We start from the raw sequence: 24,583 nt of genomic DNA on the forward strand, positions 1-24,583 counted from the left end.
CCGCTTAAGGTTACCCCTAGGGTTTTCACCTTTTTCTGCCATCACACCTCCGATTCCGGAGGTACCACTATCAATCATATTTCCGTACTTCGCAAATCGATGACTTCGCGACCTGTATTATCCAGGATTTTAAAGGCGCCTGTTATTGGTTCAAGAAGAGGCTATATTCTGTAGATAGGTCATAAACTTATAAGTGTTAAACACTGTCCTTTTGTACCAATTTTCAAGTGTGTTTGGAGTGGGAAAGTTGGCTTGCCGTTGTTTCTTTGCCCACCCATCCTTGACAAATGGTTCCGGTCACCGGTCGGTATTTACCGGTCCGGTCACCGGTCCTTCTGCTGAGACGTCTTTTCTTACGTCCGTTTCAGCTTTATTTTTAAGATAATTGTATTAATCTCGGGATTATTTAATGACACAGATTTCCATCTTTTTGTCATTATTTACCACTATTCAGTGGTGTCTAGACTAGAAGATTATCTTGGCAAGAATATAGTTTATTCTACCACAACCTTCCTTACATCTTATACAGATGTGAGCAGATAAGGTTATGGACGATCACATAGAACAACGTATCTTGAGTTTCTCAATTATGTGGTATCCTAACGAATATCACCTGCACATCTACATCTTGAAAAGCGAAAATTCTTTTTAGCTGTTTTTCATTTACAACACATTTTCACGATTCCTTTGTGATGGTTTCAACTATCACACATCGGTCGTGGTTTACTTACAGACACGGAGGTGATCATATTATCACTCCTTGTAACTGGAAATCAGGAACTTATTCGTTCTTTGCAAGAACAACAAATTTTCTCTATCGTCTTTCTCATACCAGTTCGTCTCAACGCCCTGTTGGACCTTTTGTCCTGCAGTTCTTTCTTTCGAATTATTTTTCCGTTGGGTTCAATAATGTAATTGCGCATGCGCGGCAGTGAAGTTGCAGACGAGTTGCATGGTGTACATAGTATATCAAAGAATGTTGTTTATCATCAAACGCTAGTTATTAGCGTTATGCGATCGTATATCGCAGTGTATACCGGTATGCTGAACAACGTCAACAATGCAGTTCACAGAAATCGATCCAGCAGGGTGTGCGATTGTTATACATTCGTCCATTGACATAAACTGGAATATCTTGCCTTCTTGGTGAGTTTTTGCAATAATTGAGTTTTTGCCATAATTTCATGAAATATACTTAATGAACCATGGGATTATGGTTCTACGACCTTTTAAGTCTCCTGTACAATTATTTTCAGGAAACTTTTTCACAGGTCAAATATCATATCTCACTGAGACATATTTTACTGATCCAAACATGTGCCACTTCATGTCTGGCCATTAATAACTTTTAGTTATCTCTACAGAAGAACGTTTTTCTGTTAGAGTTTCAATCCTTGTTACTTGTGCAAGGATAATTCCATCAGAACTGTATAAAGGTTCTATGGAAATTCATTTTTTACTGGGTAATTGAGAGCATAGTTATTACCTTAATCACTCTGCTAGATACATAGAGGTTTTTCTCATCTTTTTCTTGATGATAAGAAATTTGTTCTTTTCTTCATCAAAGGATAGAGATTATGCTTTCGTATACCTTGTTTTGTGTAAGTCATCGCAACTCTGTGCTGTCTTACCTATTTTGGAACTGATCCAAACTATGGAACGTCAACACTATGTTTTTCGTTCCTTTACCTTCTTAAGCGGTTTTGACTTGTGTAACATGTTGGGATGCTTAATGAGCTCCCTATGAACCTTTTTCATCAGGCTTATTAACAGTTCCAATATAATTTTAAGACGGTTTTCCTTCTTATTATGGCTTTTACCATACGGAGAAGTGAAATTCATGCTTTTTCTGTTGAATACGACCAATTCCAGTTGGATCTATTGTCGTTTTCACTTTGTTGTGTCAGCCAGGATTCCTTGCTTAATATCAAGTCCTCTATATGGCTTCTACCTTCAAGTTTCCAAGTTTTCTTAAACTGGTAGTCATGAAGATGAGGATAAACTTCTTTGGGCAATCAGGGCTTTGAAGTTCTATCTCAGCAGTGTTAGTCAGAAGTCCATTCGAGGTTCTCAAAGAAACTTTTCATTTCCCCAAAAAAGGGCTGCGGCTTCTATTTCTCGGGGTTAGACCTCGACTAAGGAAAGTTAATCTTATCCTATCTAAGGATTCATTCCTTTTTAGGATCTGACCGCATGAATTAAGAGCTCTGTCTGTTTTGTGGGCATATATTAATCACACCCCACTTTTTGACGTGCTCTAAGCTGTTTACTGGAGGAATCCGACCACCTTGTCATCTATTTATCTTCGTTTTCTGAAGTGCAACAATACAATTTGTATACGTTTGGGCTTGTTGTGGTTTCACTAACAGTAGTGTCTTCTTTACGACATAGACATATTACTCTGTCCGAGAAGTCATAATTAATACCGTTTTAACGAAGATTACTTGATATCATTAGCTGCTAACCCTGTTTATGGGTTCTACTGTGTTGGGAAAATATATACGAACCTTCCCACCGCAGCTGCAAAATCAGCATACGATAACAGGTCAGTATTTATGACATTAAAACAAATTTTTTAAATAAAATTCATTTTAATTATTAAATACTTACCTGTTATCGGTAAGTCCCACCTCCCACCCCGCTATTCGATTAATATTTTTGTATATATATTGAAAGAATATTGAGGGTTGGTGACCGATTTTTGGCTAGGTTGCATTGCACTATGTTTAACCTGGCCTGTATTACGGTATTGAGGTGGCGGATTCCCAGTTAAAATTTCGGATGAGTTATTTCCCCTTGGAAAGTATAAGCATACGATAACAGGTAAGTATTTAATAATTAAAATGAATTTTATTTAAAAAATTTGATTTTATGTGATTCTGTACACAATGTATACCATGTATATTTCGACAATATGAAAACTCTTGGTAAACCGGAACTCTCTGAAAACCGGACGATCAGGCCGGTCCCGAGACTGTCCGGTTTACAGAGAGTCTACTGTATATTAAATTATATCTGATGTTCAGTTGTTTTTGCCATTAAATAAGTGGGTAAAAGAGACATGACTTTAAACTTAAAAGTAAAGTGACATTGAACTGATGCGTAAAAACACTCCTCAAACCAAAGTATGGACGACAATCAGAACCTACTAAATTATTATAAGCTTACAGTCGATGTATACTTGTTGGATCATGCACAATATCATTATGTTCAAAAAGCTATACATTTATCAAATACATTTTTAGCTGGCCTTTTCACAAAATAGTCCAAGCTATTGTACATCCTCCAATGTCTGCTTTAAATCTCTGGTTAAGGTAAAGGTGTAAAATGTTTCTTCTACAGAAGTTCAATTGAATACTGCACAAGCTATTCTGGGACAATACTTGATCGACTTGCATTAAACCCCATTCTCCCAGAGCAAGGCTCTTTATAATGAGAATGTTTTATCTTACAGCCCTATCAGAATAGCCGATACTGTCACACTGTGGCTGCACTTTGTTCCTACTATGTGGACCTATGCTGTGTTTACTCCAGGTGAGTATTAGCAAACAAGGGTAACTTCTAGATTTCAAATTCTTTATTTTTAGCTCACCTGTCACGAAGTCATGCATAGTTGAGATTGACTGTATTGTCATAAAAGAGGTTCAGTATCAACTTGAAGTGAATCGGTGTAGAAATGAAGATATTATAGTAAAAGGAAATTTTGGGTGGGCGTGGCCTATGTGGGAGGGGCGCCCCAGGGTTGTTTATGGGGCCATGCATAGATGAGATTAATTGTATTGTCATAAGAGAGGTTCAGTATCAATTTGAAGTGAATCAGTGTAGAAATGAAGAAATTATAGTAAAAGGCAATTTTGGGTGGGCATGGCCTATTATGGGCGGGGCGCCCCAGGGTTGGTAATAGGGCCATGCATAGCTGAGATTGACCGTATTGTCATAAGAGAGGCTCAGTATCAATTTGAAGTGAATTGCTGTAGAAATGAAGAAATTATAGTAAAAGGCAATTTTGTGTGGGCTTGGCCTATGTGGCCGGGGCGCCCCAGGGTTGGTAATGGGGCCATGCATAGTTGAGATTGACCTAAGTGTCATAAGAGAGGCTCAGTATCAATTTGAAGTAAATCGGTGCAGAAATGGAGAAGTTAATGTAAAATAACATAAAAAAATGAGTGAAAATCTCTGACCCAGCCCCGCCCCAACCCCCATAACATAAAATACAATTTAACCTCTCTTGTTTTTCGTGTATCCCTTGAATTAAAATACACTGCTGTCGTTAAGGATAGTTTGGGAGTAAAAAAAAAAAATTAATTAATTATCCCCGTTCAATTCAATTCGGCAATCGGCAGTGATGTGTAATATTATCGCCATATAACTTATTAATTAATTATCACTCTTTAATTCAGATCGGTAAATATTTGGTAGAAAGATAAAAAGTGGAAATCCGGAGTGTTTTTTTTTAACTATTTTTCTCTTTGTTTCCATGAACAATTTGAAGCGCATATGGTAGCGGGCCAATCAACATTGAGTTCGCTATCGGGTAATATTGGGTCATTCATGCGCAGATAAAGGAATACACAGTTGATATTGTTGTCTGCCTACAATATAACGGCTGATGGCAAAAGTGGTATAAAAAATAAGTAAATGAAAAGAAGCTCTTTATAGAAAAAATAGACTTACAAATACACGTGCGGTGATACGGACGGTGCAGAAAAATCTTTACCAATTTCCTTTCATGAGGCAGAAGACTTGGAGCTTTTTTTTATAATTACCTTTCAGTTTGGTATATGTCTGAGTTCAATGTCAGAAAAAAAAAACTAAAAAAAAATAAAATCCCTACCTACCGACCCACCCAAATTTACCTGGGGTTATGCCAAACAAACAATGTTTAGCTCATCTATTTTTTGAAAAAAATTATGAGCTATTGTCATCACCTTTGCGTCTGCGTCGGTGCCGGTTAAGTTTTGCATTTAGGTCCACTTTTCTCAGAAAGTATCAATGCTATTGCATTCAAACTTGGTACACTTACTTACTATCATGAGGGGACTGGGCAGGCAAAGTTAGATAACTCTGGTGTGCATTTTGACAGAATTATGTGCCCTTTTTATACTTAGAAAATTGAAAATTTTGGTTAAGTTTTGTGTTTAGGTCCATTTTATTCCTTTAGTATCAAAGCTATTGCTTTCATACTTGCAACACTTACTAACTATCATAAGGGGACTGTGCAGGCAAAGTAATGTAACTCTGACTGGCATTTTGACAGAATTATGTGCCCTTTTTATACTTAGAAAATTGAAAATTTGGTTAAGTTTTGTGTTTAGGTCCACTTTATTCCTACAGTATCAAAGCTATTGCTTTCATACTTGCAACACTTATTAACTATCATAAAGGGACTGTGCAGGCAAAGTTATGTAACTCTGACTGGCATTTGGATGGAATTATGGGCCCTTTATACTTACAAAATTGAAAATTTGGTTAAGTTTTGTGTTTTGGTCCACTTTACCCCTAAAGTATCATAGATATTTATTTTATACTTGGAACACTCCCAAACTATCATAAGGGTACAGTAAAAGGACAAGTTGCATAACTCTGGTTGTCATTTTTACGGAATTATGGCCCTTTTTTGACTGTAACTTTGAATATATGGTTAAATTTTGTGTTTCGATCCACTTTACTTCTAAAGTATCAAGGCTATTGCTTTCAAACTTCAAATACTTTCATGCTATCATGAGGTTACTGTACCTGGCAAGTTGAATTTTACCTTGGCCTTTGAATGACCTTGACTCTCAAGGTCAAATTATTAAATTTTGCTAAAATTGCCATAACTTCTTTATTTATGATTAGATTTAATACTTTGACAAAACTACTCTTATACTCTTACCTGACATACCACAATAGACTCCACCCAAACCATCCCCATGTGCCCTCCCCCCTCTCCACTCCCCCTCCCCCCCTATTTTTTTTTATTTTTTTTTTAAGATCATCTCACAAATGACCACCACACCCTCACACTATACCCCCCCCCCCCCCCCCACCTCACCCCCCAATTTTTTTTAATTTTTTTTGAAACGGTTAAAAAACACAAATATTTATTTTTATTATTTTATGTTTGAAATACCGTCCAACCATCGCACCCAAAAATCCCCCCCCCCCCACAATCCACCCCCTCCCCCAAAAAAAATGTAGGCATTTTTTTCCGCATTTTTAACCAGGTTTTCCGAAGGAAAAAACTGGTTATTAGATTGGCGAATGCGGGCGGGCTGGCTGGCTGGCTGGCTGGCTGGCTGGCGGGTGGGCGGGCGGGCGGAACAAGCTTGTCCGGGCCATTACTATGTTGTTCATTGTCAGATTTTAAAATCATTTGGCACATTTGTTCACCATCATTGGACGGTGTGTCGCGCGAAATAATTACGTCGATATCTCCAAGGTCAAGGTCTCACTTTGAGTTCAAAGGTCAAAAATGGCCATAAATGAGCTTGTCCTGGCCATAACTATGTCATTCATTGTGAGATTTTAAAACCATTTGGCACATTTGTTCACCATCATGGGACGGTGTGTTGCACGAAAGAATCACGTCAATATCTCCAATGTCAAGGTCGCCATGACTAAAAATACATTTTTTTTAAAAACAAACTTACAAAGGGGGTTAATTTTGTTTGTTCATTTCAAAAGTTTAGTTTGAGTTTTCTCCCTTTATCAGATTTTTTTTTCACAATGAAAACCTGGTTTTGTGACAATTTTGTCCCTTGTTGGAAGATAATGTAATAAATGTCCACACCCCACACTATACACCCCTCTTCACTCTACCCCTCCCTCCTTTGTGATTGAAAATGAGAGTCCCTTCACCTTTTAAAAGAAAAAAGATGAGCGGTCTGCACCCACAAGGCGGTGCTCTTGTTTAAGGATGGCCTTACTTACTTCCGTCACACTTTTCCTACCGTTTCTCATAGCGCCTTCAATACTTAAGCAATCGCTTTCATATTTGGCATGTAGGTACCTTGCATGGACCTCTACCTTTTTATGAGGTTTGAGGTCACTGGGGTCAAGGTCAAGGTCACCAATGCTAAAAATAGACTTCATTCCGTCACACTTTTGTTACCGTTTCTCATAGCGCCTTCAATACTTTACCAATCGCTTTCATACTTGGCATGTAGGTACCTTGCATGGACCTCTACCTTTTGATGAGGTTTGAGGTCACTGGGGTCAAGGTCATCGAGGCTAATAATAGACTTTCTTCCGTCACACTTTTGCTACCGTTTCTCATAGCGCCTTCAATACTTTACCAATCGCTTTCATAATTGGCATGTAGGTTCCTCGCATGGACCTTTACCTTTTAATGAGATTTGAGGTCACTGGGATCAAGGTCAAGGTCACAGAGGATAATAATAGACTTCCTTCCGTCACACTTTTGCTACAGTTTCTCATAGCGCCTTCAATACTTTACCAATCGCTTTCATATTTGGCATGTAGGTACCTTTCATGGACCTCTACCTTTTGATGAGGTTTGAGGTCACTGGGTCAAGGTTACCGAGGCTAATAATAGATCTTTTAGGTGTTTATTAACACATACATTGACAAAGCGCATCATCGGGGAGCATCCATCAGTTTCACTGATATTCTTGTTTAAAACTATTTTGAAATGAAAGTGTCTCAAGTTTTTACAATTCTGAGAAGTTTGCAACTCATTTTTTTATAATTTAAAAAAACGTTTTGACATAATTGTTATCAATTCCAAAACGTGTATGACTCATTTTTTTCACAATTTTGAAAAGTTGCTACATGTACTCAATGTTTACAAATTAAGCTGGCCAAAAAAGCCTTTTCACAAAGAGGGTAAAAAAAGCCTTAATTGACTATTCAAGTTGCTCTGGACTATGTTCTTGATGCCCTTTACTATGTTCATGATGCCTTTGACTCTGTTCACTTCATCTTTGACTATGTTCACTATGCCATTGACTTTGTTCATAATGCCCTTGACTTTCTTCACAGCAAGGTGTTGAAGAAGAAGCAGTATGGTCGGGACGTGTGTGGCTTTGTGAGCTACGTATTGCGTGACTGGCCCCAACACCTGATCGAGGTGCCATTGCAGCTGTCCAAGATAGGGCCATCCACCAGAGCTGTTGTCCTGCCTCTAGCCATGTGAGTATACCCTTGAGGTCATATGAGAAGGATGAATGTTGGGCTTATACCTTCGGATTAATTTGGCCATAATGAGGTTCAACCATGTGTGACATTTTGAGGGTTGAACATTGTGTGTATCCTCTTGCATACACAGGATTACTTTTTAGTTGAAGGCTACATGTTTTATATTAGGGTTTTTCACCCTGCATATATAGGGACATAATGAGGGTTGAACCATTTGTGTATCCCCTTGTTGATGTCTCAAACTCAACGTATTGTCCTTTTTGACGATGCTGCGAAACAGCTCGTCTAAGTTATCAACCATGAACAAATTCTTCACAATGGCGACCTATGTAAAAGACCGAGCCAGTCCAATTGAGATTTTTCTAATCGGCATACCTCGCTGATTATCATTGATAAAGGTATAGGAAGCTCAGCTATAAATAGGACAGCAATTTCTGGGGAAAAGATTTAATAATAGTTTGAAAACCTTAATTTTAAATCTTTTTATATTCAATCCATTATATAATTATAGATCAATGAAACAACTATGCATTTTCTGTATTGTATTTGACATTTGTCGTGATTCAGTAAATACATTGCGAATTAAAACGTGTATAATCAACTTTCAACGCGATCATGAGTGTAAAGAAAACGAATTATTTCGAACCTGCCATTTGTAAACGTTATAGCGAATATGGTATATAAACAACATACGCTTTTATGCGTGCTTTCTCATTTTGCATATTTAATAAACTTTTCAAACAGAAATTACATAGCCATATCAGTGCACATACTATGTTTGATAATTCATTCGTTTGTTGGATATTGTTTGCTGTTTTAAACACATATTAGGTCATATCGCGGAGATTTAGTTAACCTTACCATGTGTTCATGGGCGAACTCACGTATTCAAGGGCTTATAGGACTATGTGCTCATACCTTCTTTCGGGAATCATCATGAAATTATTGCCTTACTTAACGAACAAACATGCCTAAGCTTATTGAATTAGAGAAAGAAAAAAAAAATCAAAAGAGAAAAATTATATGTTCATGCACATGGGCATGTGAAATCACGTCCGTACACATAGCATCATTAACTTAGGAAAGGAAACAACGAAATATAAAGTTTGGTATGATATACATGTGAAATTAAAGAGCATGGTGTAATTAAAGAGCATGTCAAGTTTTGAATTTATATGCTGAAACGAAATGTTATAACCCACAAACGTTTTACTGTAACAGAACGTTTTTTTTAAGATAAGTGGTACAGAAATTACACGTCGCATATCTTTTTAAAGATATTTCTTGTTATATTTGATCGAGAATGTAACCCGCCTCCCAGTTTCGCTGAATGGATCAAGTTCCCCACGGGTACTACTTCCCCGTACCCCCAATTTTTTTTTCATACCCTACATTTTTCGTACCCAAATTTTTGCTTGTAACCAAATCTTTTTTCGTACCTAACTTTTTTGGGGCATAATTTTTGTACCCAAAATTTTCGTACCATTGTTTTTCCTACCCAAAATTTTCGTACCCACATACACAATTGTGGTGATGTAGATAAACTTAAACAGATGCTTTTATATAAATCCTCTTCAAAAGCATCGTCACACCAGTACTGTCAGTACTTTGATTTTGTGTGTGTAGTCAATGTGATTTGAGTGATCCATTTCTTGTTTCTAGGAAATGTCGTTTAAACTAAACTAAATCTGCATTATTTTCTCTTGTTTCTAGTAAATGTCTTGGAAACTTCAACAACAGTGCAGGATTTCCTTGGTTGTTTGTAATAAATGTCTTGAAAACTCAAATGACTGTGAATTATTTCTTTATATTTTATGCTTTCCTGTGGTTTATAGAGAAATATCAGTGAATTAGAACTGATAATTTCACTGTTTCAAACAGTGAAAATTATCAGTGAAAATTATCGATAATTTTCACTGTTTACTGTGAAATGACGTAATTTTTTTAACGAAATGACGTCATTATCCCAGCGAAATTTTAGTTAAACTCTTCAATAATGCATATAAACTGTGAAAAAAAGCATAAAATAAAAAAAAAATGTTGGATTTGGTGGAATATTGATTTTAATTCACTCATGATCATAGAAAAAATATATTTTATCTCGTGGCTGCGCCACTCATGAAAATATTATTTTCTATGATCACTCTTGAATTAAAATCAATAATCCACCGAATCTAACAAATATCCTCTATGTTTCCAATAAATGTCTAAAAAAAAACTCTTTCCTTTCTTGTTTCTAGAAAATGTCTGGAATCCAAACCAAGTATGAACGATCATGAGCATTACCTGAAGTACCTGCTTCTTGCAAGAAAGCTCAATGAAAACATTGGTCAAGATGACGAGAGGTTACAAGAGTGCTGGATGGTATGTTCTAGAATGTAGTGTTGTGTGAAGGAAGTTGAATGTTAGCAACTATGATTTTTGCATGGTTTTATTCCAAAATAGCGGGGTAAATACTTTGGAAAAATGAAAGAAATTCTGTGGAACCCCAGAAATTCTTTTATATAAATATTACTGATTTTCATGATGGAGTTTTATATTTTATTTTTCAATTCAGGAAATGACATGTGTATGTATTTATTATTTATAAATTACAACAAATACTATTTATACAGTTTACTTTTCTAACTGAGCTGCATATTTTAAAACAAGGTGCTTGCAAATAGATCTTAATCCATAAAGATATTAGGGCCAAAAAAACCTTCGCAAGGTGCCTCTTTTTCTTCCCCTTAACCAAAGAGGCCCTCTTACCTGCAAAAATTTCTTAAAAATCATGCATTTTTCTCTAAATTTCCAATCTTCCTCAGTATTTTACAACTAATGACTGGAATTCAATGAAACGTTATGGGAAGCTTCACTACCAATAGAAGATGTGCATATTATCAGCCGGTTCTCGTCGGATGATTTTTCACAGAGTTATGGCCCTTTGAAATTTTCCATTGTACGTATAGTGCAATTCTTTTCCAAGCTATTTCTCTGCAACTTATTATGGGAATTCAATGAAACTTTATGGGAAGCTTCACTACCAACAGGAGATGTGCATATTATCAGCCGGTTATGGTCGGATGATTTTTCACAGGGTTATGGCCCTTTGAAATATTCTATAAAGTGTACATATTGTGATGTAACAAGTTAAATAATATATTAAATATTAGTATACAAAATATTATATGCATTAGAAAATTGTAAACAACAAAAATTCAATTGGCTTAAATTCCTACTATAAGCAATATCTTACATACAAAGAGACCCGCTAATTAATGAATTAGGGAATACATGCTTCAGAACGATATCAGATGACCAACACTGATGGTAATTATAAATAACGTCAAAACCGACCAGAATAACACACCAAATTAATTAATCATTGCTTATCACGTTAATTAAACATGTATGCGGTATGCAACCTGCAGATTGAATGTTGTATGATTTCATATAAATAGCGGACCAACTTCCGTATTTGTCTTTCACATATCATGTTACTTCGCTACATTTTAGCATGTATTTGTGCACAAGATCCCGTCGGAAATCGCCACGTCAGCATTGGGTGTTCCAATCTAAATTAATACACTGTTCGTCAGTAGAAAAAAGTTAGTTAGAGAGCAAGGGACGGCCGGTCAGTTCGGTCACACAAGTTATTATTGTCATGGGGCCAAAAGGCCATTACATTGAACTTACAGTTTAGATTATTTTGCGAACATTGGAAAACTTGTGTTGTGTTAATAAGCAGAAATAATTACAATGAAATCAGAAATGGACTTTGTCTACGTTTAAGTTTGTGTTATGGTACAATATAGTGCAATTCTTGTCCGGGCTATTTCTCCCCAACTACTGACTGGGATACAATGAAGCTTTATGGGAACCTTAACTACCTTGAGGAGATCCGCATGTTATTGGTGGGCTCTGGTTAGATGATTTGTTTAGAGAGTTATGGCCCTTTGAAAATTTTAAGTTGCTAAACCATCCATCGTATTATTTTGTCCAAAGTTATGCCCCTCAAGACGTTTCCTTTTATCTGAATATATAGTGCAATATTGTGACAAAAAAAAACTTTGGGGAGCACCACCCGTCTCCGACGGTTTCTTGTTTTCCTTCTTTCTAAAGTGCGGGAAAACTGCACTAATCCAATTATGAAAAAATTACAAATTTTCCAATTGCTGTCCAAAAAAATCCATTGGAAGGTTTCCCCCCCCAAAAAAGATTTTTTTATAGGAATAAAATGCAACATTTTGTAAGTTTCCAAATGCAGCTCTATGGCTTGAACCATAGTAAATTTAATATTGGCAGCTTGAAAACACTTAGTTATCAATTTTATAGTATTTGGGAGCAAGAAAATCAAATACACCTATTTCTCAATTTGAAACAAAATTTTCCCAATGTCAGGGGTTTTCGCGCATATTTTTAGTGTGAGCTTTAGCTCACTCTAATGTTACAGACCATATTTTGCAAATCCGTATTCTCCTAGCAGAGTTGTCATTCGTGCCTCAAATACATGTGAATGTGATGAACTGCTGTGTATTAGTACACTGCAGAGGGTTTTTATGACTAATAGTGTTTAACAGCTTGTAAAACAAGATTGGCCAGTCTGGTGTTTATCATTGAAATCTGTACATATTGGCTGCTTTCAGGGAAAATGTATAATGCATGTCAAATAAGATTAGCCTGTGCATACAAATTAGCCTGTGCAATGCGCTGGTACCGGTACTTTTTCCAATATGGCAAAAAAATCGCTGTACTCTGTTTGTTGGGTCAGTGTTTTTTTTATGCCCCCGGATCGAATGATCAGGGGTAAATTGTTTTTGGCCTGACTGTCTGTCTGTCTGTCATTGTATCTGTATGTATGTCCCAAAACTTTAACCTTGGTCATTACTTTTGCAATATTGAAGATAGCAACTTGATATTTGGCATAAATGTGTATCTCATCGAGCTGCACATTTTTAGTGGTGAAATTTCAGGGTCAAGGTCATCCTTCAAAGTGGCGCAGTAGGGGTGATTTTTTTTCACAAACACAGCTATTGTTTTGTTGAAAATCGAGGCCAGTATCTGACCCCATTCCCAATGGAAAGAGAATATATTTTTTACTCCAATGGGACCTATAAAAAAGTCCAAATGGAATTAATTTTTTCATAATCCCCGGTAGGGTGGCATTTGCATTTGAACTGTCTGTCCATCAGTCCGTCTGAAAACTTTAACATTGGCCATAACTTTTGCAATATTGAAGTAGCAACTTTATATTTAGCATGCAATTGCATGTATATCTCATGGAGCTGCACATTGTGTGTGGTGAAAGGTCAAGGTCATCTTTCAAGGTTAAAAGTAAAAAATACAATCCAAAGGAATTAATAAGCTTTAAAAGGAGATAATTTCTAAACCTGCCAAATGATATATTGAAATTTTATTTCAAAGGGGCGCAATAGTGTTTCTGACAAATACATCTCTTGTTAAGATCAATGTTTAGATAATCTCCCATCCAGCTCTCAAGTCTGTATTATATTAAATTATTTAATATTTAAAACACTTTCATTCTCATTTGTGAACAACAACACTAATTTCTCAATTTTGGTCAAAACACTGCGATTTTCCCAATCCAAAGAAACCCGGCCCCATTCCCAAAATTGTGGAAGAGAACACTGTGGTTGGTGGGTTGGTTTTTGTATAAAAAAATTTAGATTGAGGGGTCAACACCATGATGTCTGGATGTGAAAAACATTTTTTTCCCCTTTTATCTACAAGTTTCTGAGTAATTTGCCCTTTGAAAATTGCTGACAAAGCATATCAGTGTGAGGATGTTCAAGTCAGGTTTTTGACAATAATGGTTTTATTTGTTATCAGATGCTGTTTTTAAGTGTTTAAATCATGTAAACATAAAGACTTGTAAAATAAAGAGCCATACAATACTCAAAATTAACAAAGGTAAAAAATTCATTTCTCGGGATCATCTTTTGTATGCATACATTTCAATTTATTAATTTTATAACAAGCAAGGCACACTTTCATGGTTCCTGTCCTTCTTTTGATCTTAATGTTCCTTCTAGGAAGTAAAGAAGGTACCAGCTAGTCAACAATTCTTGTCCTGGCTGGAGGAACAGTGTCCGGACACAATGGGTCACCTGCCTAAAGAGGACAGGAAGTTCAAGGGATTGGCAGTCACTCATTTCCTGTTGGCTGATGCAGACGAAGAGTTGATCTCACTACTGTATCAAGTAGGTCTTGTTGTGTTTTCTTTCTAGATTTGTAATCCAATTGTATTAAACTGTTCCACATTGAGATAAGAATTTTTTGGTGTAGTTTATAAATTGTGTTTTGAAATATCAGTGATTAGTCCATGAATATAGAGATGTGAACTCAGCTGAGAACAGTTTGTTCAGAGATAATAAAGTATAACTTCTAAGTTCTTTAACTTGAGCATCAATAATTTGAAAACTTATCAAAAGGAATATTGATATCCTGTTATAACTGTTTTATTATCTGCATGATATAACATCCTTCAACTCCAGTATAAACAACTTGGGGACGTCTTTTTGTCTCTTATCATATGTGTCACTGATTTTTACCCACAATAAGTCTATGAATGTTATCACAACTCATGCAGTCATAACTGTGCTGGTTTTGACGGGTGCGAACAAACTAGAATATTCTTAAACAGAGCTCCAGATGTTTTGTGAAATTCTTAAATTACTACCAGATTTTCAAAAAGAATTCTTAACTCTGAAATTTTATTCTTAACGTTACTACTAAGTTTTGGAAAATAATTCTTATTTTTTCTAAATGACCTAAAAATAAATAATAATGGTTATTTTCATGCAAAAAAATCAAAATAAACATACTAGCAACTTTATTTATACGAGTTCAACAGTGTCTTTTCAGTATTATACAATTTTATTTTTCCAATACCTTCATATGCCCAAACTGTGTTTAGATTGCATGCCTTAGATGAATTTTTACATATTTCACATTTAAAACGGGTCTCCCCATCAATCTTTTCAACGATTAGCCACGGGACTTGTCCCTTCCACTCGTTCATTTTTTTTTGTGTGTTTAAGTTTGGACCCGTTGTGTCGCGTTTTTGTTTAGCTTTTTCGACTGTGTCGGCAACTGAACATACAACATCGTATAAGATCTTTTCTATAATGTCTTTCTTAACATTTAACTTCGGCTCACTTTGCCTACAATATGTTAAAAGCGTGTTTTTGGACGCTTTGCAGTTTTTAAGGACGCTCTCTGGGCGCCGCCATTGTTTTTTGACAGATAGACTGTATACGCCGCTTTTATTGGAAAAAATGCGCTTTGTTAAACAAACCCGATAACCATTCTATATAAGCACCGCAAAGATCTTTAATACGCGAAAAGAACTCAATAAAAATCGATACGAACCGATGTAAAAATAATATTCGTTACTTGATTTTGTAATTCTTAATGGTACGACAAGATTTAAAAATAAATACGTTACGGACTTGAAAATAATTCGTAATTATGAAAATACGACCCTTATCTGGAGATTTGTTAAAAATTGCAAGCTGTTTGGCAGTTTTTTCAGTTTTCAAACTGAAACAAATATTTTATGAAAAAAATCTAGATAGTTTATCAACTAAAGTAGTTCACTCATATTGCTTGGATAAAACCAAAGAAAACCTAATAATTGAATGATGTTTCTATTGTCAATCTTGTTTGTAACATGGAACAGACAGAATTTAAATGTTGTTGACGTATAATGAGGTATTGGACATGACATGTATGTACATGCATGTCAGGATTGATTTGAATGTTGAGAGATCTATATTTATACTCCTTGCAATACTGTAAGGGGCGGCTGCACTGGATTCACCAAGTTTGTCTGTCCATAGATGAGTCAAACTGGAATGCATTGTTCCTTATTAAATGCTGTTAAACATCTGCAAATTTCTTATCCTATAATTATTTTAAATTTTGCTCAAGTAATGTCTGTCATAAGTTAGAACTATGTTGACAAGTGCTCAGTTTCATGAACAGTTTTTGAGCTCAACTCAGAAGATGAAAGTTTCCACTCAGCTGAGAAATAGGAATATGAGTTTTCGCACAAACTAAAATCTCAGCCAATAAAATATTCCCACATTCCTGCTCAAACTCTGGGTTGAGTCAGACTCGGAACTAAAAGAACTTCAGTGAACACCATTGAGAATGATAGTCAAACTCATCTAAACAATTCAGAGGAAAAAAAAATAAACGAAATATTGACGATTTATTATCATGAAAATAGGCCCTGCCCTGGTTATCAGGAGTATTTAGTGGATGCTACAATTGTATTTGTTTGCTTTTTGCAGCTGTTGAGTGGTGCTGATCATCCACAGGATGATGATAATGGTGAAACTGAAGGCAATATAGAAGCATTGGAAGTCACAGAGGATGCTGACCTGGTACCTGCAAGTGAAGGTGTTCCAACAGAAAGCTTGTTCTTCATTGATAAAGCAGGCACCTCAGCAATGAAGGTACTGATGTGTTTTGTCATGATGTTGTTATAAGAAATGACACATGTTTAGGGATGGCTAAGATAGGCAACATTGGTATTGGACTATTTAGCCATGGATCATTGAAATACATGTATTTGAGCCTGGTTGTGGGAAAAGCGGGCTTCATGCTTGTCTCTATGACAGCACTTAACTGTTAAATTGTAGTTTTCATTCAAAGGAAGTCTTTTCTGTGCAAAAAAATCCAGTTCAGTTGGAAAGTTTATTGGGGACAGTTTACATGCATGCATAAAGCCAAGTTGTCCCAGAACAAGGCTCATTTGATTGATTAATATATGAACATTGTTCTGTGACAAAAATGGTTTAATGCATGTTTGTAAAGTGCCGCGGTCCCAGATTAGCTTGGGCAGTCTGACAGGCTAATCAGGGACGAAACTTTCCGCCTAAACTGGATTTTTGCAGAGACTGTCAATGAAAAATACCATAACGGCGGAAATTGTCGTCAAAATTGTCGTTTCTGATTAGCGTGTGCGGACTGCACAGGCTAATTTGGGATGACACTTTACGCACATGCATTAAACCCCTTTTTGACAGAGCAGGGCTCATTAATTTCAATACAATAGAAAGCAGGTTATGTGAAACAAGAGTTGTCACCATAGGATGACATATGCCCCCCGAAAAACGCTTTTTCAAAACCTTAACACAGATTTCGCAAAACCTAACTGCGGACCCCAAGTTCAAGGTCAAGGTCGAATGGGTCATAACTTGTGTGGGTATGGAAAGCCTTGTCAATATACACATGCATACCAAATATGAAAATTACATCTGAAGCGACATAAAAGTAATGACCATTGTTTTAAACCTAAACGCAAAGTGTGAGGGAAAGACAGACAGACAGACAGTGCGATCACTATATGCCCACCTTTGGGGGCATAAAAATTCAACACAACTCACCAACACCCACAGACAAACCAAGAATATTTTCCTTTCATAGTTAATTTTTGAATAAACATCTGGAAACAGTTTAGATGTATAGGATCATCAGAGAAAAGCAAAAGTTTATTTGATAGCTAGTATTTAATCAATCCATTTAGCGCAATGACTATTTGCTATAAGTTAACTTTGAGGCTTTGAGCTTTGACCTTTATTCAAATTGGACTGGATAATGCAATCTGAGCTGAATGCAAGTCTTCACAATGGGATTAGCAGTAACAATAAACTAACATCAAGATGACAAAAGGTTGAAAGATTGCTTTTGACACCCTATTTTGTCTAAAGAAGCACCTGTTACATGGACTATCGATAATGAGGGGCAGAAGAAAAACAACAACAATTAAGCCGTGCTTTAGAAAACTGGCTCAATGCATGTGTGTAAAGTGTTGTCTCAGATTGGCCCCAGGCAAATCATGAACAACACTTTCGTCCAGACTGGATTTTTAGCTCACCTGGGCAATGACCGGTCTTTGTCCGTCGTCCGTCCTTTCCGTCTGTCCGTGAAAACATGTAAACACTCTAGAAGTCACATTTTTGGCCTAATTTTCATGAAATTTTGTCAGAACTTTTGTTTCCTAGATACGTGAGTTAAGTATGAAAATGGTTCCGGTCCGTTGAAAAACATGGTTGCCAGGGGGACGGGGCAGTTTTCCATATATTTATATTGTAAAAAGGCTTGTAAACAATCATGAATTAAGGTCATGTAACATGTGAGACAACTCTTCTAAATATTGCATATAAGTTTACAGTAGTTACTCCCCTTTGATTATTAATGTTTTCATAAAAATACAGTGTAGTTGTTTGTATCATTTATGTGTTAATTGTTATTCGAGGTTGGATGTGTTTTTTAGCTCACCTGATTGCTCAGGTGAGCTTTTGTGACCGGTCTTTGTCCGTCGTCTGTCCACATTTGTAAACACTCTAGAGGCCACATTTATTGTCCGATCTGCATGAAACTTGGGTCAGAAGATTTGTCCCAATGATATCTTGATTGAGTTCGAAACTGGGTCATGCTGGGTCAAAAACTAGGTCACTAGGTCAAAAAAAAAAAGCTTGTAAACACTGTAGAAGTCACATTTAATGCCCAATCTTCATGAAACTTTGTCTAAATGTCTGTCTTAATGATATGTTGGTTGAGTTCAAAAGTGGTTTCGGACCGTTGAAAAACATGGCCGCCAGCGGGCGGGGCAGTTTTCCTTATATGGCTTAAGAGAATCCTTGTAAACACTCTAAAAGTCACAATTTTTGCCCAATCATCATGAAAGTTAATCAAAACATTGGTTTTATTGATATGTCTGACAAGTTCGAAAATGGTCCAGATCGGTGAAAAAACATGGCCACCAGTGGGCGGGGCATTTTTCTCTATATGTATATAGTGAAAACATGTGAACACTCTAGAAGTCACATTTTTGGCCCAATTTTCATGAAATTTGCTCAGATACGAGAGTTGAGTTGGAAAATGGTTCCAGTCAGTTGAATAACATGGCTGCCGGGGGGGGGGGGCAGTTTTCTTATATTTATATAGTAAAAAAAAAGCTTGTGAACACTCTAAAAGTCACATTTTTTGCCCAATCATCACAATCATCATGAAACTTGGTGAAAAGATTGGTTTTATATATATCTCAGATGAGTTTGCAAATGGTCCCGATGGGTCAATAAACATGGCTGCCAGGGGGGTGGGCAGTTTTCCTTATGTGACTATATAGAGAAAGCTTGTGATCGAACACTATAGAAGTCACATATTTTGCCTAATCATCGTGAAACTTAGTCAATACATTGGTTTTATTGATTTCTTGGACAAGTTGGAAAATGGCTCAGATCAGTGAAACACACTTTTTAGCTCACCTGGTTGCTCAGGTGAGGTTTTAGGATTGGTCTTTGTCCGCTGTCCGTCCGTCCACATTTGGTTTGTAAACACTCTAGCATTCACATATCTCGAGCATTCTTTATCAAAGTTGCTGAAATATCTCAGTCAAGTTTGATGATGAGCAAAATCACATAATTAATGCCATAATCATTGCCCTTAGATTGTCCAAATTTTCATTATATTATACAAAATCCTTGTAAGCAAAGTTTGATGTTTGGTAAGGGGGTCAACTCAAAATATAGGTCACCATTTCAAATCTTACAAAAACAAAAACACTCCTTACGCCAGAGTTTTGGTTCAATAATGATGAAACTTGACCAGGATGTTTGTCTGGTTAATATCTAGGTCAAGTTTGACATTAGGTAAAGATTGAATGAACCGACTCCTCCATCTTGGCCCTCTTGTTGTTTAGAAAGGACATCATTCAAATGAAAATTTTCCTACAAATTGAAAGTATGATCCTGGCTCCTCTGTGAGTGTATCTAATGCACATGCAGTATGTCCAGTTTTCCCAGAGCACGGCTAAAATATACTTGAATACGTTTATTGGAATATATGGATAATAAGGCAAGAAGTAAAAAAAGCAAATCCTGAATAGACAAGATTTTAGTTTATCAGAGACATCCATGAAAGCGTTGAGTATTGTCCTTGATAAGCCTGTGCAAACTGCACAGGCTTATCAGGGATGATGCTTAACACTTCTGCATTCAGTCCAGTTTTCCCAAAGTGCGGCTTAAATATATAGGACCTTGGTTTAATGAAAGGCAGTTATGTCGTCAGATTTCATTAGAGTTAATTATAATCCTTTTCATTATTAATTTCAGTCTGCAGGACCTTGTGTATCTCCCAAGAAGCCCATTGTATTGAAGTCCCTTGATGAGCTGGGAACACTCCTTGATGCTGGGGTTATAGGGGATGGTTCACAATCACCACAGACTTTTGTTCTAGATCCTCAACTCATTCAGGAAAGGGTTGGTGACCCAGAATCACAGAGGTTCTTCCAATCAGAAATTGTTTCAATAACTTCCATTGAATCTGTGGGCAGTAACCTAAAAGATGAGTTTGGAGAATTTTATGTCAGTGATGACCCAAGCAGTGAGATTGAAAGTGATGTTGAATGTCTGGAAGAAACCAAACGTGATAAGAAGCTGAATGGTGAGAATGATTCTGGTCTAATACATGAAGTGAAAGATCTGGTTCAACAAGGGAAAGAGATTCTTGAAAATTATGCTTTTGATGAGTCTGATATTAGAAATAGCTCTGCTGCTAGTTCTTTGACCCTGGAAGATCTTCATCAAGTTAAGAGTGTTGTGCACAAAGTAAGTCCAAAGAAAGAGAAGCAGGAAAGAAAAATGACCCCCCAAAAAAAGAAGCAGGAAAGAGAAATGAGCCCAAATAAAAAAGCAAGTCGGCTGAAAAATAAAAAAGGTCAAGAATCTGACAGTGAAAGTGTAGCCAGCAGCTCTGTCATTCTGTGTGATGACTCTGAAGATGACTTATGTCAACTTCAAGTGGAAGACAATGATCTACCAAGTGAATCTTTCCATGAGAACAGTGTTAAACACTCAGATGTGGAAAGAGTTGACACTCAATCTCCGAGTACAGTTAACCAGAGTATGACCGATGAAGAAACAAGTTCTAGAAGGTCACCTGGAAAAAAACCAGGATCAAGTGTAAGCCCATCTGTAAGAAGTACTTGCAAAGATGACATGGAAAGCTCCTTAGCTTCAACTTCATCTTATATCAGGAAATCTCCAAGAAAGGCGAAGAAATTGGACACAAGCTCTTCTTTAGCTGATACAACTGCTGATGCTACTGAGTTTGGTATTGCTTCTGAAACTGGGGATGAAACGTTTGTTGTCCTTGATATTGACTCAGAGTCCATGACTGAGGTAAATGAAACCCAAATGCTGAGTTCAACTGTTGCTGTTTCTCATAACAACTTATTAGATAAGGCAGATAAATATGAGGATAAACATGAAGATGATATCATTGAAGATACGCCAATAGCAAATGAAAAGGGAAGAGGACCTTGCAAAAGTGCCTTACCCAATCAAATATTACTGCAAGTGGGCACTAACAGAAATATTACAGTACAGTCTTCAGTACAGGAACTTCATGAGGACTATAATAGCACTGATGAAGTCTTTCAATCTCCTCGCTCTGCTAAGAAGATGCAAGTTCTTAAGTCTCCAAAACAAAACAAATCAGAGGAGAAGATTGGAAGAAAACCCAGCAAAGAGGAAAGTCAGCCAAAAGATGAAGCAAATCTGAGATCCGCATCTACAGAGGAAATATTTGAAATAGTTTGCGAGATAAAAGAAAAACTGAAATCTCCAAAACGGAAATCGGAATTGCATGGCGCATCGAAAGAGGAGTCTATGTTTACTGATGAGTCTATTGAATCTGTGAAAACAGATGAGGTGATGGACACGAAAAAAGTCAGTGAGGATGAGGAAAATGAAGAAGCAAGAAGAAAATCTGACAGAAAAACACCAAATAAAACAGGCAGTAAAACATTTGAGAACATGGACATTAAGAAATCAGAAAGTCAAACTCTAAAGAAGTTTGAAAGGAAAACCCCAAAGAAATCTGATAGCAAAAAGTCTGATAGTGACGCTGAAAAATCTGATGTCATAATTTCCAAAAAATGTGAAAGCAAAACACCCAATAAATCTGACAGCAAAACTCCCAACAAATCTGACAGAAAAACTCCCAACAAATCTGACAACAAAACTCCCCATAAATCTGAAAGCAAAACTCCCAACAGATCAGACAGCAAATCTCTCAACAAGTCTGACAGCAAAACTCCCAACAAATCAGACAGCAAATCTCTCAACAAGTCTGACAGCAAAACTCCCAACAAATCCCACAGCAAAACTTCTAGCATATCTGACAGCAAAACTCCCAACAAATCTTGCAGCAAAACTCCCAACAAATCTGACAGCAAAACTCCCAGCAAATCTGACAGCAAAACTTCAAAAACATCTGACTCGATTTCTCAAAGATCGGAAGTTCTGAAAGAGGAGAAGAACAAATCGTCTGAAAACAAGTTTTCTGAAAGCGATGAAGATTTTGTATTAGAGAAGACACATTCATCCAGAAAAACTAAGAACAATCTTTCTGAAAATTCTGCATCTGGAAGCTATTCCCCTGTGACATCTGTACGAAAAACACCTAGACAGTCAGACATTGATGTCCCTAAAACGGTGTCTGACAGAGAAACGCCGAGAAAATCTGATGCCAATTTAAATGAAAATACTACCACACAAGGGATATCAGAAATGGAGAATGCTTATTGTGACAAAAATGAAGATTCAATGAAAACAGATGAATTTGTAATGAAGAAAATAATTGTCAGTGATAAATCAAACACTTCCAATCATGAGAGTACACCAGTGAAGTCCAATAGCAAGGTTCAGGAAGTTGAATATGTGCCATCCAGTCAGAAGAAATTGAAAGGAATTCAAATAACAGAAGTAATTTCTGACTCAGATTCTGAACATGAATCCCTACCAGACTTGTCAAAGTATGTGAAATCCCCAACCACAAATTTAGGCAGTCCTCAGAAACATCCTCAAACTGAGATAACTCCTTCAAAAGTCATGTCTCCGGTAAGATCTCCAAAATTACAATCCCAGCGAACAGGTAAAGAGAAAATTTCTGATACAAACACAAAATTGGTTGCAAAGCGTGGAAAAGGAGATGAAGAGAAAATGAAAGAAGTTGAAGGTAAACACAAACAGATCGTTCCAGAAGAAGAAAAGGAATCCCCTCCAAAAAGGCCACGAAGAAGTTTAAGGCCAAAGGCAAAGGAATCAGATAATGAATCTGATGTGCAGACGGCTAGACAGCCATCATTTGCTAGGACAGACACAAAGCTAAAAGCTAAGTTAAGAGATAAGAATCAAAAGAAAACTGAGATTGCAGCAGAAATAGAATCTGAAACAACTGATCAGTCTGACTTAGAGGAAAAAGTCAAAGTGAGGACAGATGTACCAACTGCTAGACAGACACCAGTTGCTAGAACTGACACAAAGCTTACACCAGCAAAGTACAGAGGTAAGACACAAAAGAAATCTGAGACTGCAGCAGGAATAGAATCCGAAACAACTGATCAGTCTGACTTAGATGGAAAAGTCAAAGTAAGGACAGATGTGCCAACTGCGAGACAGACACCGGTCACTAGGAGTGACACAAAGCAAACACCAGCTAAATCAAGAGGTATGACTCCAAAGAAAACTGAGAGTGCTGTGGTGATAGAATCAGACACAACCGATCAGTCTGATATGGAGGGACAAGTCAGCACAAGAGTGAGCTCAAGACGCAGGTCAGTGGCTCCCACCAAAATGACGGCCATCAAAGAAAAGCCTTCAGAAGAAACCATTGTAGATGAAGTGGCACCTCTGCCAAGTATGAGCACCCCTGAAAGGCGTCCGGCAACAAGAAAGCTGTCAGCTTCCACGTCCAAGAAGATGGTTACTAAGGTTGAAGCTCTCCAAGGTACAAGGAAGAGGCGACTGTCAGGAGAGATGTCAGACCAGGCAAATTCTACAGATTCTGAAGTTTCTTTCCCCAAAGCAAAAAAGGTCAGTACTGTTTGACTGGAACTAGTGGATAGACATAAAAACATATATAATTACAAACAGACAGACATACATACATACTCTACATGGTATTTATTGTCCCCTACCGATGAAACTGGAGGTGACTTATGGTTTGCGATCTTTGTGTCGGTTTAGTCAGTCTGTCTGTCACACTTTTCTGGATCCTGGGATAAATTTAAAAGTTCTTCATATTTTTTAATGAAACTTGAAACATGGACAGATGGCGATACCAAGATTATGCACCTCATTTCATTTTGTTCCGTCAAGAATTGTGGTTGCTATGGCAAAAATAGACTAGAAATATTGCTGAAAATGGTGGATCCTGCGATAACTTTAATAAAAGTTCTTCATATTTGTTCATGACACTTGAAACCTGGATAGATTGCAGTATGGAGATTATGCACGTTGTTTTATTTGTTCCTACATCAAGAATTCTGGTTACTATGGCAACAAATAGACTAGAAATATTGCTGAAAACGGTGGAGTTTCACCGGTAGATACATGTACCATATTGCTGAACAATAGTCTTGTTA

The 24,583-nt window shown here is 36.8% G+C and overlaps 1 protein-coding gene across 1 annotated transcript in view; it reads left to right on the forward strand.

Moving 5' to 3' along the window:
• LOC127848104 (serine/arginine repetitive matrix protein 2-like) overlaps nucleotides 1-24,583 on the forward strand; it is a 78,433-nt gene that overhangs the window by 38,301 nt on the left and 15,549 nt on the right. Inside the window, exons 8-13 of the mRNA XM_052380408.1 lie at nucleotides 3,455-3,534; nucleotides 7,984-8,133; nucleotides 10,380-10,503; nucleotides 14,175-14,342; nucleotides 16,440-16,604; nucleotides 20,268-24,032. Coding sequence (XP_052236368.1) covers nucleotides 3,455-3,534; nucleotides 7,984-8,133; nucleotides 10,380-10,503; nucleotides 14,175-14,342; nucleotides 16,440-16,604; nucleotides 20,268-24,032 — 4,452 coding nt within the window. The remainder of the gene's footprint in view (nucleotides 1-3,454; nucleotides 3,535-7,983; nucleotides 8,134-10,379; nucleotides 10,504-14,174; nucleotides 14,343-16,439; nucleotides 16,605-20,267; nucleotides 24,033-24,583) is intronic.

Source organism: Dreissena polymorpha, chromosome 1 (assembly GCF_020536995.1).
Source record: "Dreissena polymorpha isolate Duluth1 chromosome 1, UMN_Dpol_1.0, whole genome shotgun sequence".
In the NCBI taxonomy this organism is placed as follows: Eukaryota; Metazoa; Mollusca; class Bivalvia; order Myida; family Dreissenidae; genus Dreissena; species Dreissena polymorpha.